The sequence below is a fragment of the Somniosus microcephalus genome, chromosome 4 (assembly GCF_052327205.1).
Source record: "Somniosus microcephalus isolate GS21.2 chromosome 4, FLI_Smic_1.0, whole genome shotgun sequence".
In the NCBI taxonomy this organism is placed as follows: Eukaryota; Metazoa; Chordata; class Chondrichthyes; order Squaliformes; family Somniosidae; genus Somniosus; species Somniosus microcephalus.
Genome location: NC_140990.1, coordinates 327245469 through 327263116, shown reverse-complemented (window position 1 = coordinate 327263116; position 17648 = coordinate 327245469). Strand labels below are relative to the sequence as shown.

Below are 17648 nucleotides of genomic sequence, written 5' to 3'. Positions count from 1 at the left end.
GGCTCAAAAAGCTCTCCTGGATGCACTTTAAGAATTACGCACCCTCTAAGCTTTTCACACTCTGACTATCCCAGTTAATATTGGGGAAGTTGAAATCCCCTACTATTATTACCCTATTATTTCTACACTTCTCTGAGATTTGCCTACATATCTGTTGCTCTATCTCCCCCTGACTGTTTGGGGGCCTATAGTACACTCCCAGCAAAGTGCTTGCCTCCTTTTTGTTTTTAAGTTCTACCCATATGGCCTCATTAGAGGAACCTGCAAAGATATCATCCCTCCTTACAGCAGTAATTGACTCCTTGATTAATATTGTGACAGCCCCTGCTCTTTTACACCCCTCTCTGTCTCGCCTAAAGATTCTATACCCCAGCATATTGAGTTGCCAGTCCTGCCCCTCCCTCAACCATGTCTCTGTGATAGCAACAATATCATACTCCCATGTGTTCATCAACACCTTCAATTCATCTGCCTTACTCACAAGACTCCTTGCATTAAAATAAATGCCATTCAGCCTTACCATACTCCCTTGTGCCATTACATATTTGCTCTGCCTTCCAGGCTGACTTGTTTTTTCCTCTATATTTGGCTGTGCATCACCCCCTACTATAGCTCCACTCCGTATCCCATCCCTCTGCCAAGGTAGTTTAAACCCCCCCTCCAACAGTACTAGCAAACCTCCCCGCAAGGATGTTGGTCCCGTTCCGGTTCAGGTGCAACCCGTCTAACTTGTACAGGTCCCACCTTCCCCAGATGCAGACCCAGTGACCCAGGAAACTAAACCCATTGTCCGGGCGATCGCAGAAGCAGGCTCCAGGGCCGTCGGTGACTCCGATTCATTTTGTGGGGCCCAGAGGAGCAGAGAACCGTAGGCAGTCGCTGAAAAAATGGGGGAGGCGATGAACGGAAAAGTGAAGACAAAGTAACAACTTGGTGAGACCACACCTCGAGTATTGTGTGCAGTTTTGGTCGCCTTATCTGAGGAAGGATGTTCTTGCCATGGAGGGAGTGCAGCGAAGATTCACCAGACTGATACCTGGGATGGCAGGAATGGCGTATGAGGCGAGATTGAGTCGCTTGGGCTTATACTCGCTGGAGTTTAGAAGAATGAGAGGGGATCTCATTGAAACTTATAAAATTCTAACAGGACTGGACAGACTGGATGCAGGAAGGATGTTCCCGATGGCCGGGGAGTCCAGAACCAGGGGTCACAGTCTAAGGATAAGGAGTAAGCCATTTAGGACAGAGATGAGGAGGAATTTCTTCACCCAGAGAGTGATGAACCTGTGGAATTCTCTACCACAGAAGGCAGTGGAGGCCAATTCATTAAATATATTCAAGAAGGAGTTAGATATATTTCTTAAGGCTAAAGGGATCAAGGGATATGGGGAGAAGGCAGGGACAGGGTACTGAATTTGGATGATCAGCCATGATCTCATTAAATGGCAGAACAGGCTTGAGGGGCCGAATGGCCTACTCCTGCTCCTATCTTCTATGTTTCTATGTTTAGCAACAGGGAAATAACTTTTTCATTAAACCAATTATTATGGTTTTGTTTTTTTGTGTAAAGGAAAGAGTAATTTTAAACTGATCAGTTCCAGGGCCCACTTCGGCTCCACTACCAGTTCCAGCATGTAATGGTGATTGGGAGGGCTGGGGGGGCGGGGGATCTGTGACCCTGATTTACATATGATAAAATGGCACCCATCCCCAGCTGCTGCATTAGCAGGGTTAACAGGCCTGTAAGGCTACCAACTCCGTTTTGAGCCTGTTAGCCCCCAGGCAGAACAAGTTAAAATCATCCCCATGATTCTGAATGATCCTGTGTCATGATTCAAAGAAGAGTAGGGAGATCTCCTGGCCAATGTTTCTCCTTAAATGAACAACACCAAAAGCAGCTGATCTGGTCATTTATCACACTTGCTGTTTGTTTTACTTCATGGTGTAAAAAAATCGACAAGTTTGTTCGGTCATAACAACAGAAAATGCTGGAAATACTCAGCAGGCCAGGCAGCATCCGTGGAGAGAGAAACAGAGTTAACGTTTCAGGTCTGGGACCCTTCATCAGAACTGGAAAAAGCTGGAGATGTAACAGATATTAAGCAGGTGCAGAGATAGCGGGGTGGTTTAGGAGGGGAGGAAGGAATAGAAAGAACACCCTGTACTTTTGTAAGAGGCAGGAAAGATAAAATGTTGCAAATGGGAGTGGCAAAAATCTTACTGCATGAAAAAAGGGGGCAGGGATAATTATCTGAAATTGTTGAACTCGATGTTGAGTCCAGCAGGCTGCAAAGTGCCCAATCGAAAGATGAGGTGCTGTTCCTCGAGCTTACGTTGAGCTTCATTTGCAACATTTTATCTTTCCTGCCTCTTACAAAAGTACAGGGTGTTCTTTCTATTCCTTCCTCCCCTCCTAAACCCCACCCCCCGTCCCTGCACCTGCTTAATATCTGTTACATCGCCAGCTTTTTCCAGTTCTGATGAAGGGTCCCAGACCTGAAACGTTAACTCTGTTTCTCTCTCCACGGATGCTGCCTGGCCTGCTGAGTATTTCCAGCATTTTCTGTTGTTATTTCAGATTTCCAGCATCCGCAGTATTTTGCTATTATATAAGTTTATTCGGTCGTTCTCTTACTTGTAGACTGTAGCTAACCCTGATTCTTTCCTCACTGAATCGTCAGAAAACCAAAGACCAGGTCACTTGATATGAATCAGGATCAGGAAGCCTACAGAGTTCCACCTCTACCTCTATCTATAGCCGTTCTTCAGATGAGACCTTAAACCGAGGCCCTGTCTTATTATCATTACAACAGTGGCTACACTTCAAAAGCACTTCAGTGGCTGTAAAGCACTTTGGAATGTCTTGAGGTCATGACAGATGCTTTATAAATGCACGTCGTTCTTTCTTTCTAAATGGTCTGAGGGAAAATATAGCCGCCCTCAACCACCAATCCAGATCAGATCAGTTAACATTGCACAGTCTGGTGATTGAACATGTGACCTCCCAATAGGAACAGACATAGGAACAGACATAGGAACAGGAGGAGGCCATTCAGCTTCTCGAGCCTGTTCCGCCATTCAATTAGATTATGGCTGAGCTGTATCTTAACACCATCTACCCGTCTTGGTTCCATATCTCTTAATACCTACCTTTACTTACATAAGAACATAAGAAATAAAAGCAGGAGAAGGCCATTTGTCCCCTCGAGCCTGCTCCGCCATTCAATAAGATCATGGCTGATCTGGTCTTGGCCTCAACTCCACTTCCCTGCCCGCTCCCCATAACTTTGGACTCCCTTATCGTTCAAAAATCTGTCTCTCTCCACCTTAAATATATTCAATGCCCCAGCCTCCACAGCTCTCTGGGGTAGAGAATTCCAAAGATTCACGACCCTCTGAGAGAAGAAATTCCTCCTCATCTCCGTTTTAAATGGGCGACCCCTTATTCTGAAACTATGCCCCCTAGTTCTAGATTCCCCCACGAGGGGAAACATCCTCTCTGCATCTACCCTGTCAAGCCCCCTCAGAATCTTATATGTTTCAATAGGATCACCTCTCATTCTTCTAAACTCCAATGAGTATAGGCTCAACCTGCTCAACCTTTCGTCATAAGTCAACCCCTTCATCTCAGGAATTAACCTAGTGAACCTTCTCTGAACTGCCTCCAATGCAAGTATATCCTTCCTTGAATAAGGAGACCACAACTGTACGCAGTACTCCAGGTGTGGTCTCACCAAAGCCCTGTACAGTTGTAGCAAGTCTTCCCTTCTTTTATACTCCATCCCCCTTGCAATAAAGGCCAACATTCCTGTTGCCTTCCTAATTACTTGCTGTACCTGCATGCTAACTTTTTGTGTTTCATGTACAACGACCCCCAGATCCTTCTGTACCACAGCATTTTGAAGTCTCCCTCCATTTAAATAATAATTTGCTTTTTTATTTTTCTTCCCAAAGTGGAAAACCTCACATTTTCCCACATTATACTTCATCTGCCAAATTTTTGCTCGCTCACTTAAACTATCTATATCCCTTTGCAGGTCCTTTGTATCCTCTTCACAACTTGCTTTCCCACCTATCTTTGTATCATTTCTCTTTCGGTACCTGTTCTGACATTGAATTCACCCACTCTAATTTACACTTTCTTCTCAGTCCTTGTGCTATCTCACAGTCCTTCAATCTGATTGGTTGAGGAGATACACAGTTGCTTGTCCTGTTCGCTCAGTTCCCAGATGCCCGGTTTCCCTCGCTGCAACGTTATCAGCTCGCGCTTTCAGCCACTTGCCACGCCAAAAAATGTAAAAACCTAAAGGTGCAAGGGGCAAGCCGAATTAACAGTGGACACTGGTAGGCCCCAGGGAAATTTGGGCGGTGGTCTGCTACATGGACAAGTGGATTCTGCCTGATGCACATTGCTGATACGAGATGGTGGTGGCTTCAGAACCGTGGTTTCTCTATTATGCAGATTAGGTGCAAATAACGCACTGTCAACACCAACGGCTGTTACGCCACACTAATTAAATCAGTGTGAGCATGTCGGTCCCATCACAATAACACGCCGAATGTGTAAAGATATATCTGAGGAAGAAAAACAACCTCATTTAGAGCCCCAAAACAAAAAACATTATCTGAAATTGCTTTGTCCTACAATAAAATATGTTTTATTCCATGAACAAGATGTTCAACAGAGCGTGTAACTTTGATTATATTTCAATTCATATTCAAGCAAGCAAAATTATATTTAATCATTTGAGGTTTTTCCTAGCTGGCCTCACACTGTGTGAGCCTACGCGGTATCAGTTCATTGAGATGCTGGAGCGCACATCTTCCCTGTAAAGTACTTCACAAGCCTACTGTGCCTTTAATCTTGGTGCTTAACATTTCAGTAAGTACTGGATCAAGGGGTAAAGGACAGGAAGTGGTGGTAAAGCATGCTAGAGGGTCTAGGGGCTATATACATTGGGCAGAGATAACGGGGAGTATCAGCTGTAGAGGTTTATCTTGCACAGTTAAGATAACCTGAGCTTGGGGTTTTGCTTTTTAACTTGTATCTTGAGGTTTCTTGACTCTTAACATTGGACAGTCTATCTAGTTGCACAGTGACGTAGGCATGGATCCTAAGTGCTTCAGATACATTGAAACCATGGTGATACAATTAATTATTAGAAATACTCCCAGTCATGGTTGATGAATATTAATTAAATACCACATGAGAAGGGTGAAAAAAAATAGCTTGAAAGTAGCGATAAGGGAAGAGATGCAGAAAATGAACCTTGAATTAGTTGAACTGAGTAATGGTTAGGAGATACAGCTTAATAGAAATGTTAGGGGTAATTTTCTTCATCACCACCTGATGCAGCAGATTTCCCACCCTTTATAGAACCTGCCTGATTTTTATTTAATTGATTTCATGGTCACTTTTAACGATACCAGTTTCTTTATCTCCAGATTCTTATTTTTCAATTGAATTTGAATTCTCATACTGCCATGATGGCATTTGAACTCGCGTTCTCTGGATTATTCGTCCAGTAACATAACCAACACACTATCTTACTCCTTACGCAGGACAATGCAGAATAATTCCTGATTGAGCCATGGGTGCTGTACTGCATCCAGTGAGAGGCAGCCAATGGAGGGTGAATCTTGACATTACAAACCTTTTTTAGAATAATAATGAGACGATTGTCAATGTGGTTTAGTTTTAGTTTGTGTCAGTTGGTCGCAACTTGAGTCCCAAGTTGTGGGTTTAAACCCCATGCTCGGGTTTGGAACAGGAGTAGGCCATTCAGCCCCTTGAGCCTGCTCCGCCTTTCAATTAGATCATGACAAATTTGCACTTCAACTTCATTGACCCACATTTTCTCCAATCCCTTATCTAACAAAAATCTGCCTATCTCAGTCTTCAAAGCTCCAATTGACCCAGCATCCATAGCCTGTTAGGGAGAGAATTGTAGATTTCTACTACCCTTTGTGTGGAAAAAATGCTTCCTGAATTTTCTCCTAAATGGCCCAGCTCTAATTTTAAGAGGACATCCCCTTGTTATAGAAACATAGAAACATAGAAGATAGGAGCAGGAGTAGGCAATCGGCCCCTCGAGCCTGCTCCGCCATTCAATGGGATCATGGCTGATCATCCAAATTCAGTACCCTGTCCCTGCTTTCTCCCCATATCCCTTGATCCCCTTAGCATTAAGAAATATATCTAACTCCTTCTTGAATATATTTAATGAATTGGCCTCTACTGCCTTCTGTGGTAGAGAATTCCACAGGTTCACCACTCTCTGGGTGAAGAAATTCCTCCTCATCTCTGTCCTAAATGGCTTACCCCTTATCCTTAGACTGTGACCCCTGGTTCTGGACTCCCTGGCCATCGGGAACATCCTTCCTGCATTTACTCTGTCTAGTCCTGTTAGAATTTTATAAGTTACAATGAGATCCCCTCTCATTCTTCTAAACTCCAGCGACTATAAGCCCAATCGACCCAATCTCTCCTCATACGTCATTTTGCATGCTAATCTCTTATGTGGGACCTTATCGAAAGCCTTCTGAAAGTCCAAATACACCACATCCACTGGTTCTCCCTTATCTATTTTACCAGTTACATCCTCAAAAAATTCCAGTAGATTAGTCAAGCATGATTTACCTTTTGTAAATCCATGTTGACTTTGTCCAATCCTGTCACTGCTTTCCAAGTGCTCTGCTATTACATCTTTTATAATGGACTCTCGCATTTTCCCCACTACCGATGTCAGGCTTACCGGTCTATAATTCCCCATTTTCTCTCTACCACCTTTTTTGAATAGTGGGGTAACATTAGCTACCCTCCAATCCATGGGAACTGTTCCAGAGTCTATAGAATTTTGGAAGATGACCAGCAATGCAGCTATTATTTCTAGGGCCACTTCCTTAAGTACCCTAGGATGTAGATTATCAGGCCCTGGGGATTTATCGGCCTTCAATCCCGTCAATTTCCCTATCACCATTTCCCTACAAATACTGATTTCTTTCAGTTCCTCCCTCTCATTAGACCCCATGTTCCCCGACATCTCTGGGAGGTTATTTGTGTCCTCCTTTGTGAAGACAGAACCAAAGTATGCATTTAATTGGTCTGCCATTTCTTTGTTCCCCATTATAAATTCCCCTGATTCTGACTGCAAGGGACCTACGCTTGACTTCACCAATCTTTTTCTCTTCACATTTCTGTAGAATATTCATTCCCCCATCAGAGGAAATAGTTTCTTTGTATCTACCCTATCAAATCCTTTTAACATTTTAAACACCTCGCTCAGATCAGCGCTCAATCTTCTATACTCGAGGGAATACAAGTACAGTAATGTTTCTGTAACCTGTCCTCAAAATTTAATTCTTTAAGTCCTGGTATCATTCTGATACATTCTGTTTAAGCTGTGGATTATTTGGTAGCTCTCCTGCATCTGAGTCTGGAGGTTGTGAGACTTGAGTACAAAATCCAGGCTGACACTCCCAGTGCAGTGCTGAGGGAGTGCTGCACTGTCGGAGGTGCCGTCTTTCAGATGAGACTTTAATCCGAGGACTTGTCTACCCTCTCGGGTGGATGTGAAAGAACCCGTGGCACTATTTTGAAGAAGAGCAGGGGGGAGTTATCCCCGGTGTCCTGGCCAACATTTATCCCTCAACCAACATCACTAAAACAGATTTTCTGGTCATTAACACATTGCCGTTTGTGGGACCTTGCTGTGAGCGAATTGGCTGCCACGTTTCCAACATTCAGAAAGTACTTCATTGGTTGTAAAGCACTTTGGGACATCCTGAGATCATGAAAGGCGCTATATAAATGCAAGTCTTTCTTTCTTACATAATGGCCACATAATGAAGTGCTGTACTGAGGGACTTGTGCAATGTTGGCAACATCTGGTGATTCAGCTGGACATTTGTTTAAAGATGCGCTTAGAATGTTTCCGAGAGCAGTAATGAGAAAGATGCCAGTCTATCTTTCTAGCTAAAGTTTGCAGGTATTTGATTGATGAGCTGGAGTGAAGTTTTGTCCACATTTGATGGTGTACAGAGTGGATGCGTTCTGGAAATGTATGGGGAGGTTTATCTGAAATGATTGTTCAAAATTAAAAAGTTTTTATGATAACAGAAGTGGGGAATGAAAACTGAAGATAAGGGAAATGAAAATAGAAAATGCTGGAAAGACAAAAGATGGGTTATGACAGTTTGGGTGTTGGAGCATGTGATGGAGTTTCAGTTGTGTACGCCCATCTTATCTGAACAGTCTTCTCCAGCCTGCGCCCTCTGCTTCATTATCACTAGCTATTCCTTCAGTCACTGTGCTTTTTGGAACCCTCTGTGTAACCTTTTATTCCTTGAGATTCTCTCCCTTCCAAAGCCTCTTAAAAACCCTTGTCTTTTGTTTTTATTCGTTTATGGGATCAGGGTGTCGCTGGCAATGCCAGCATTTATTGCCCATCCCTAATTGCCCTTGAGAAGGTGGTGGTGAGCCGCCTTCTTGAACCGCTGCAGTCCGTGTGATGATGGTACTCCCACAGTGCTGTTAGGGAGGGAGTTCCAGGATTTTGACCCAGCGACGATGAAGGATCGGCAATATACTTCTAAGTCAGGATGGTGTGTAACTTGGAGGGGAACTTGGAGGTGGCGGTGTTCCCATGCGCCTGCTGCCCTTGTCCTTCTAGGTGGAATAGGTGGCGGGTTTGGGAGGTGCTGCCGAAGAAGCCTTGGCGAGTTGCTGCAGTGCATCTTGTAGATGGTACACACTGTAGCCACGGTGCGTTGGTGGTGGAGGGAGTGAATGTTTAAGGTGGTGGATGGGGTGCCAATCAAATGGGCTGCTTTGTCCTGGATGGTGTCAAGCTTCTTGAGTGTTATTGGAGCTGCACTCATCCAGGCAAGTGGAGAGTATTCCATTAGACTCCTGACTTGTGCCTTGTAGATGTGGGACTTTTCCCGTCTGATCGCACTGCCTTCCCACCGTGTCCCGATATTAACATGCTCTTTTGAGCAGGCGAGCAGCACACCCGCAGGAAAGAAGTGGGGTCCATTGGCATACTGTGGCTGCAATGTCTACAGGATGCACTGCAGCAACTCGCCAAGGCTTCTTTGGTAGCCCTCCCCAAACTCATGACCTCCACCACCAAGAAGGACAAGGGAGAGCAGGTTAATGGGAACTGTATCTCCTGCCAGTTCCCCTCCAAGTCATATATGACCTGGACATATATCGCCATACCTTTTGTCGTTGCTAGGTCTAAATCCTGGAACTCCCCACCTAACAGCATTGTGGGAGCGCCTTCACCACACATACAGCAATGGTTCAAGAAGACCCACCACCTTCTCGAGGGCAACTAGGTGTAAGCACTAAATGCCGGCCTTGCCAGCGATGTCCAAAATCTTGAGAATTAATTTGAACAAAAAGCACTCTCTGTAAACTGTACTTTTCCTTTAAGTGTTTTTGCCCACAACAAGCCCAGTCAGTTGAAAAATGCTTTATCCTCTAAATATATTGATCAGAGAACCTCCTCTGTGTATTGCACACAATGTATAAATCTGTACCTGAACAAATGATTTGCTTTTGGCTCACTGGATTTACAACGGAATCAATGCTGAGAAATTGCCATTTTCACGTAAATTTATACTGTTGGTTAAAAAAAAAAGTACTGTTCAAGCAAATAAGCCCTTCCAATTATTGGAGTAAGCAGTAAGTTCAGCCAAAGCTTATTTTAGTGCCGTTTAAAGTGAACTTAATTCCAGGAGACATTATGATATATCTTTTCGCCTCTAGTTTTACCCTTTCTCTCCCGAAGCTGCCATCTGCCCTTCCAAGTGGCTGTTCTTTGTATGCCTAGATAGGGAGTGTCGGCAACCTATTTAAGATGGTTGACCCCACACCCAATCCCCTCTTAACAATCGCACATGCCCACTTCATTGGATTGTGATCAGGAGCAGAGGGATCTTTAGCCCAACGGTACTGAGGTTAATTATAACAATGTTACACAACAATTTAAAAAAATAAAATATATAAAATACTGAAGCGAATTGTAAATTAAATGTGTAAACATATGTCGTAAGTGCCCTGCAAGTTCCAGGTTTCCGCCTGTGTTGTGCACGCGTGAAAACCTGAAACTTGCGAGCTGTCAAGTTTCAGCTTGACAGATCGTATGAATCCGAAGGAAATGGGCGTTCGTTGTTGCACAGTTGGGCTATTTTCTCAACTACTGCCCAGCGAATGCCGCCAAAACCCTTACGCCTGGTACAAGCAGGCATAGGGCCTTCTTTTACAAGTGTAAGGGTTTAAATAAATATTTAAATAACATTTAAAAAATCATTTCAACATTCAAAAACCTTTAAAGATCATTTGTTATTTTTGGCCCCTTTAAAAATGTTTAAATTTATTTTTCAAAAAATGTAATTTTTGTTTTAAATGTTTAATTGCATTGGGGGAAAAATTCGGTTGATTTGTGCCTCCCGGGTGCTAACGGGGCGCAAATCAACTGATGCCTGGGCGCGGCACCACTAACGCCTCCCGCGAAATTCAGCAGGAGATTAGCGGCGACGGTAACCGTTTGCGCCCCACGGCACTGCACCACCGGCGATGACGTCATCGCCGTGCGCAGTGCCCCGCTCACGCCCCAGTTGCGATCTTCGGTAGCACCCCCTGACTTACCGCCGGAAGCCATGTCCAATGGGGTCTGAGGGGGCCTACCTGTGGCCGGGGTGGCGCAAATTAAAGGGAAGGTGCCGGGCGACCATTTTTGTTGTTGGCCGCCTGCCAGCACCTGCCTGCTTTGCCGTCCCCGGCCTTCTGAGCAGCCCCCCGCCCCCCCGCGGAGTGCCGGCTGCGCTCCGTGAACCCAGCCCTCCTCTTGAGTGCCGGGCTCTTTTGCCAGCACTCCAATCCCTGGTGGCCCAGCTGGGCCCCGGGTCATGCTGCACAGAACCCCTCCCGTTTAATAAGGGGAGGAAGGCCTGCAGTACTGCGGCGCCATGATATTCACTCGCAGTGCCCCAAGAAGGAGGCGGGGCGCTTCCAGTAGCACCCTACCTCTCTCTCGGGACGCTACTGGTGAATTTCGGGCGCTGTAAGGGGTGTTGTGTGTGTCAGCTTCACCTCTGATTTATGAGCGGTTCGAATCGCTCCCACTCCCTTGGTTCTAGACCTGGACTTATTTGGGGGTTGTAATGAAATTGCCGCAGACAACTGAGTTGGTGAAAAGAACTTGGATTTTATTTGAGACAAGAAAATATACACAACACAATAAATCTTATCACTCTAAAAGGGGGAACACTTTGGAATATACGAGGGAGAATGACAATAGACAAAATACCTCACCCCTACCAATCCCACCTTACTAGCTAAGTTGGACTCTAATGGATCAGGGATAATGCTCACCAAACGCAGGAATAGTTTGTAGAGTGGAAAAAAACTTGCAGATCTTCTGTTTCTTCCGAGTTGGTTTCTTGTTGGTCGCGGTGGCCCAGTATTACCTGGTTGGCTTCTGGTAATATTTGGTTGTTGGTTTCGTGGGGCCCTTGGTGCCGCGAGGTGTCCGATGATGTGTTACTTCTTCGAGAGAGAGAGAGAGAGAGAACTGCTTCCAGATGCTTGCTTCTGAAACCGCCGAGTTTCGATGGTGTTTTTAAACTTGAACGATGGGTCTCTCCTTTCTTCGCGAACTGGTTGAACTGTTTCTGTTGAACTCCTTCTGCTGAACTGTACTGATCGAACTGATCGGACCCATCGAACTCATCGAACAACTCATCGAACGAACTGATTTCTTGTGGAGACAGGTCTGCTTATCTGCCTGACAAATCAGTCTCGGTTCATTGTTAAACATTGATTGGTTCCCATTTATTTAACTGGTTTCGGGATTGCTTTGAAATTGGTTTAAGTGTGTGAAGTGGTTTTGGATTCTCTCTGAGTGGTTAAACTGTTGTTCGATTGTCTTCTAATCTTAGATTTCCTGTAAGGCCTTGAAATTCTGTGCAGGTTGGCTAAACGATTTGGTTTATGCATGACTTGGATGGGTTCTGTGAGGCTGCTCTTCTGTGGGTCTATTGTTAGCATGTAAATGTCGTGATAGAGGCTGAGTGACGTTTGCAGTTTCCCCCAGACAGTTTGATTACCTCGAATACTCAAACTGGCTACTGCAAATTCTTTGTTGCAGCCTTCCACAGGCCTGGACGTGCCTTTTTAAAATAGCCAAAATCCTGAGGTTTTGACTTTAAGCCCCTTTTGGCCCAATATTCTTTTAAACAGTCCAAAAATCTCTTCTCTTCTTGGTTTGGGGGAATCTGTAGAATTTTGCGAGCCTTACAGCACGGGGGCACTAATATTTTTGGGGCGCTAAAAGTAGCGCCCCGGCGAAGTTAGCGCCCCAACGGGGGGCGCGACCCAAATTTTCCCCTATTGTATTTTAATTAATTTTGAACTTATTTATGTGGGGTGAAAGTGTGTTTTTTAGGGGATTTCTATTATGCTTATGGGGATTCCGTATGCAAATGGACCTTTGTGATTGGTTGGGCCAGCCCACGTGATCCCAGGGACGCTTGCAAACCGCGTGCGCCCCGGGGATACGTGGGCCTCAGCGCAGGCAGTGCCACTTGCTGATTGCATTTACCCGCTGGACCACGAGGGGAGCTGTTTCCCGTGCCCAGCTGCCGGTTGCCAACAAACATCGAGCCCCGTGTTTCTTTAATGAGGTGGCGTTGGAGTCTGGGACGTTTGTTGTTTGATATGCTGTTTTTGTCTTTGTTTGTGTAGCTTTGTATGAAAAGTCTTGCGAAGCATACAGGCACAAAGGGCGGATGTCAGACTTCTTCTCCATTGATCCTGACGGCAGCGGCTCACTGAATCCCCTTCTGGTGTACTGCAACATGACAGGTGAGCTGACGTCTTCTACTTTTAATCAGACCAAAGCATCTTTATCGTGACAAGATTTATAATGCTGCTAACCGTTGGTTCTTTGACTGTTTGAAGTATATGCAAATCCAAAGTTACTAGAAAAGAGCACCATTGCAGCTACAAATGGTTATCGGTCTGTGAACTAATTTCTCGTGCGCCTGTGTGAGTTGTTTATAAAAGAAACAGAGACTGAAGGTCCTTTAGTGCTGTGTGTAAAGATAATCTTAAAGATCCTGCAAATCCATTGGCAGGATAGCCGCACCAACGTCAGTGTTCTCGCTCAGGCCAACATCCCCAGCATCGAAGCTTTGACCACACTCGATCAGCTCCGATGGACAGGTCACATTGTCCGTCTGCCCGATACGAGACTCCCAAAACAAGCGCTCTACTCGGAGCTCCGGCACGGCAAGAGAGCCCCAGGTGGGCAGAGGAAGCACTTCAAGGACACCCTCAAAGCCTCCTTGAAAAGGTGTAACATCCCCACCGACACCTGGGAATCCCTGGCCCAAGACCGCACAAAGTGGAGGAGAAGCAGCCGGGAAGGTGCCGAACACCTCGTGTCTCTTCACCGGGAGCAAGCGGAAGCCAAGCGCAGGCAGTGCAAGGAGCGCACGTCAACCCAAGCACCCCACCCACCCGCCCCTTCAACCACCGTCTGCCCCACCTGTGACAGAGACTGTAGGTCCCACATTGGACTCATCAGTCACCTGAGAACTCATTTTTAATGTGGAAGCAAGTCAGCCTCGGTTCTGAAGGACTGCCTAAGAAGAAGAAAGATAATATGCACCTCATTTTAATCTGAGCTTCAAACGAGATATATCGTGTGTCTAACATGCACTTCCTGTTTGTCGTGCTTACTTCCTATGTCACGATTTTTGTCATGCCTGTCTCACGATTTTGTCACGACTGGATAACACCTCGAAATCCTTTAAAACCATTTTCAGTACTTACCGTTAGTTTCCTTGCGGGCCTCCCACTGTTAGGTGGTGCTGTTGCCTCACCAACAGCAGTTCCCAGTTCCACCCACAGCCAACTGGCCTGTGCTGGAGTCCTCGATGCATTTGATTACTTTCTTCACGGGTGGCTCTCCCGTGCTCCTGCTTACCGCGACTTTGGCTGCATCCCCCCCCGACCGCCGCCGCCGGGTTGCGGATCCACTCCCGGTTAGGCTAGCCCTGCAGAGCCGCGCTCCATAGCTGCCCCCTGCTGCTCCCAGTCCTGCTCCTGCTTCCTCCCCCGTCCTTGGCCTGCCGCATGCCGGCCGCACTGGCTGCCAATGCCAGGAAACGGGCATTGTCTTTTTAACGTGCCTATGGTGCTATGAATTGTACAGATCTGGAAATTCCCTCCCCCTGAAAGGCTGCGGATGCTGGGGGACAATTGGAGCTTTCCTGCCTGAGATGAATAGCTTTTTGTTGGGTAAGGATATCAATGGATGTGGAACTAAAGCGGGTAAACGGAGATGAGGTACAGGTCAGCCATGATCTAACTGAATGGCGGAGCAGGCTCAAGGGGCTGAATGGCCTTCTGCTGCTTCTATGATTGTATCAGAAGGTTATACTGGCTTCAGAAAAGATATCTCATCGTGGTCAGTAGACTGGCGGCAAATAGAGTTCACACAGCAAGCCAAAGGAGGGCGAGCAAGCCACGGCGAGAATAGGACTGGGCAGGTGAGTTCAGCAAGCGAGTCTGACAATAACTGACTGGAATCGGATCAGGCCAATGACAGGCCGCAGGGTAGGCTGTGTGAAACTGGACCAGCCAAGCTTGGGGTGGACAACTTCAGGCACTACACCCTAAAGGTAGATGTTCAAAAAGAAATTTTGAATGTAATTCAAAACTTTGAAAAATTAATTTGTTTCTAAGGGGTCCCTGCATTGTCTCACCACTCACTGGAGCCCCCGCCATCCCTTGCCTTTAAGTAACTAGTTTTGGCCGCACTTTGCCCCCCTGCCAGTTTGCAACATCCCCCTGCTCTTTCTTGAATCTACCAACCCACACACATCATCATTCCCCTCCCCCTTCCCCAACATGATCAAGCCTTCGACATTGTGTTTCAGCTGTCCTTCAAAGACCCCACCCTCTCCAATCTACCATCTTACCTGTGGTGTATGTAACCTGTTCCACCTTAAGAGAACTACCTTAAGAGATGTACTACTTTCTCTTGGCTGCTGTATACTGTAATACCGGTGGTGACCACACCGGTATATAAACGTTGTGTAGGGATTTGCTGGGCAGTTCAGCCCTGACCTCCGAATAGTAAAGACCTGTTAAAAGTTATTCTTGTGGTCTGTGTCCAGTGAATTATAATAAGCATAACTGGGACACACAGACTTAACAGTGGCGACGAGTCCGATCTTACCCTGCGGCAGTTTTACATCCAAGGCAGCTTCGTCCTCAGGACGGGCGTCGAGAAGAGGCATCCGCCCTCATCATCCTGCTGAGCACCATCGCACGGGAGGCATCGAGAACCCGGGTTAAAAAGAAAAATTCTGACCACGAAGCCCTCCATCAGCGACAGGCAGTGATCATCCCTTCTACCACGGTGGTGGGTAAGCTGATCAGCGACACGAGCAGAAAGTTGGCCGCGTTGACTGTGGAGTGGGGGAGGGAAAACGGAGGAAAAAGGGCGGAGAACTCAACCACGGCCGGTGAAAAGGGCCGGGCTGCAATCGAGGCCGAGAGGCGCAGCGACTGGGGCAGCTTAAGGCACGAGAGCCGCGGAGAACTCAAACGCAGCCGGTGTAAAGGACCGGCCTGCATGCGGGGCTGAGAGGCGCAACAGCAGGGGAAGCGTGAATGCCCACGGGAACCGCGGGGGAGTAAAAGTAGCGTCGGGGAATTGAGAACCGCTGGGGAGGCGAGAACGGCAGCAGCATGGCAATCGCCATTGCAGCCAGCGGGGGAAGAAGGCAAACGCGGGAATCCGCCATTGTAGTCGGCGGGGGAAGAAGACGAGCGCGGGAAAGACCGCCAAGCGCGGGAAGCCGCCATTTTAGTAGGCGGGGGAAGAAGACAAGCGCGGGAAGCCGCCATTTTGAGAAAAAGAAAAATTTAAAAACTTGCAAGGATGCCTAAACATGGGAACATTAATACCTTTGATAGCGATATCGAAGATTGGACCACGTATGTAGAACGCATGGAAGTTTATTGTAAAGCAAATAAGGTACCAGATGATGAGAAAGCACTAACCTTATTAAGCTCAATGGGTGCGAAGACATACGGGCTATTGAAGCACCTTCTATCACCAGATAAACCGGCGGATCAGACTTTCGCGAATATTGTTACTGTCCTGAAAAATCATTTAAACCCCACGCCGCTGATGATAGCGGAACGATTTAAATTTTACAGAAGAACGCAGCTGAAAGACGAAAGCAACGCTGAATTTTTAATTGAACTGCGTAAGCTATCAAAGTACTGTCAGTTTGGAACAGGACTAGCAGATGCGCTGAGAGATAAATTTGTGTGTGGATTGTTAAAAGAAGGAACACAAAAGCGACTGCTTGAGGAGAATGATCTTACGTTTGATAAAGCTGTCACTATTGCAGCATCGCACGAAGCCGCAGCGAGAGGCACTGCGGAAATGCAGCTACGGTCACCGGAACTCAGCACCAATCAAATGGTCTTGGGTACAGTAAAATGTTATCGTTGTGGAAAGGCAACGCGCGATCAGAACCAGTGCTGGTTCAAAAATCAGGAATGCAGAAAATGTGGCAGGCTTGGTCACATAGCTAAAGTATGCCGGTCAGGAAAGAAGACCAGCAACAAAAAGTTACTGCAGGAAAAGTACAGAAAGGTACACAAGGTGACAGAGAACAGTTCGAACGAACAGAAGTCAAATTCAGACTCCAGCAGTAATGAACTGGGTAGTCTAAGAGTACACAATGTTGGTAATGAAGCAGACCTCCAAACAATCTGGGTCACACTTCAGATAGCAGGAGTCCAAGTGAAGATGGAATTGGACACTGGATCGGCATTGACGGTCATGAATAAGCAAGATTACAAAAGGTTATTCCCACATATTCCCCTACGGGATACGGAGATTGTATTGAAAACATACACGGGGCAAAGAGTATACCCCATCGGGAAGATAGAGGTAAAGGTGGTCCACAAGGGCAAAGAAAGCCGAGGAATGGACTTATATGTGCTACCTGAGGGAGGTCCACCACTACTGGGACGGGAGTGGATTAGGAAAATAAATATGGACTGGCATTCCTTAAAAGCACTAACGGTAGATTCCGGTAAAAAAGATGTCAAACCTAAACGATTGTCCAGAATATTGGACGATGCTAAAGAGGTGTTCCAACAAGGACTGGGAACACTGAGAGGAATTACGGCAAACATCAAGGTTGAAGAACATGCAAACCCGAAATTTTTCAAAGCCAGACCGGTACCTTATGCGATACGACCTGCTGTGGAAGCTGAGCTGGAAGGGCTAGAACATTCAGGAGTACTGTCTAAGGTAGCCTGGAGTGAGTGGGCCACGCCCATTGTTCCCGTCATGATGCGTTCATCGAGCAACAAGCTGGGGGAACCGGGGAAGGTTCGCATCTGTGGAGATTTCAAGGTCACTGTTAATCCGGTGTTTCACACGGTGCAGTATCCGCTTCCGCGGATTGAGGATATCTTCGCTTCGTTGTCTGGCGGGAAACACTTCACCAAGATAGACCTGGCGCAGGCGTACTTACAGATGGAAGTTGAGGAAGAGTCACGCCAGTATCTCACGATCAACACGCATAGAGGCTTGTACCGG

The 17648-nt window shown here is 46.4% G+C and overlaps 1 protein-coding gene across 1 annotated transcript in view; it reads left to right on the top strand.

Moving 5' to 3' along the window:
- LOC147120678 (contactin-associated protein-like 5) overlaps positions 1–17648 on the top strand; it is a 1541569-nt gene that overhangs the window by 854315 nt on the left and 669606 nt on the right. Inside the window, exon 12 of the mRNA XM_085986862.1 lies at positions 12755–12874. Coding sequence (XP_085842988.1) covers positions 12755–12874 — 120 coding nt within the window. The remainder of the gene's footprint in view (positions 1–12754; positions 12875–17648) is intronic.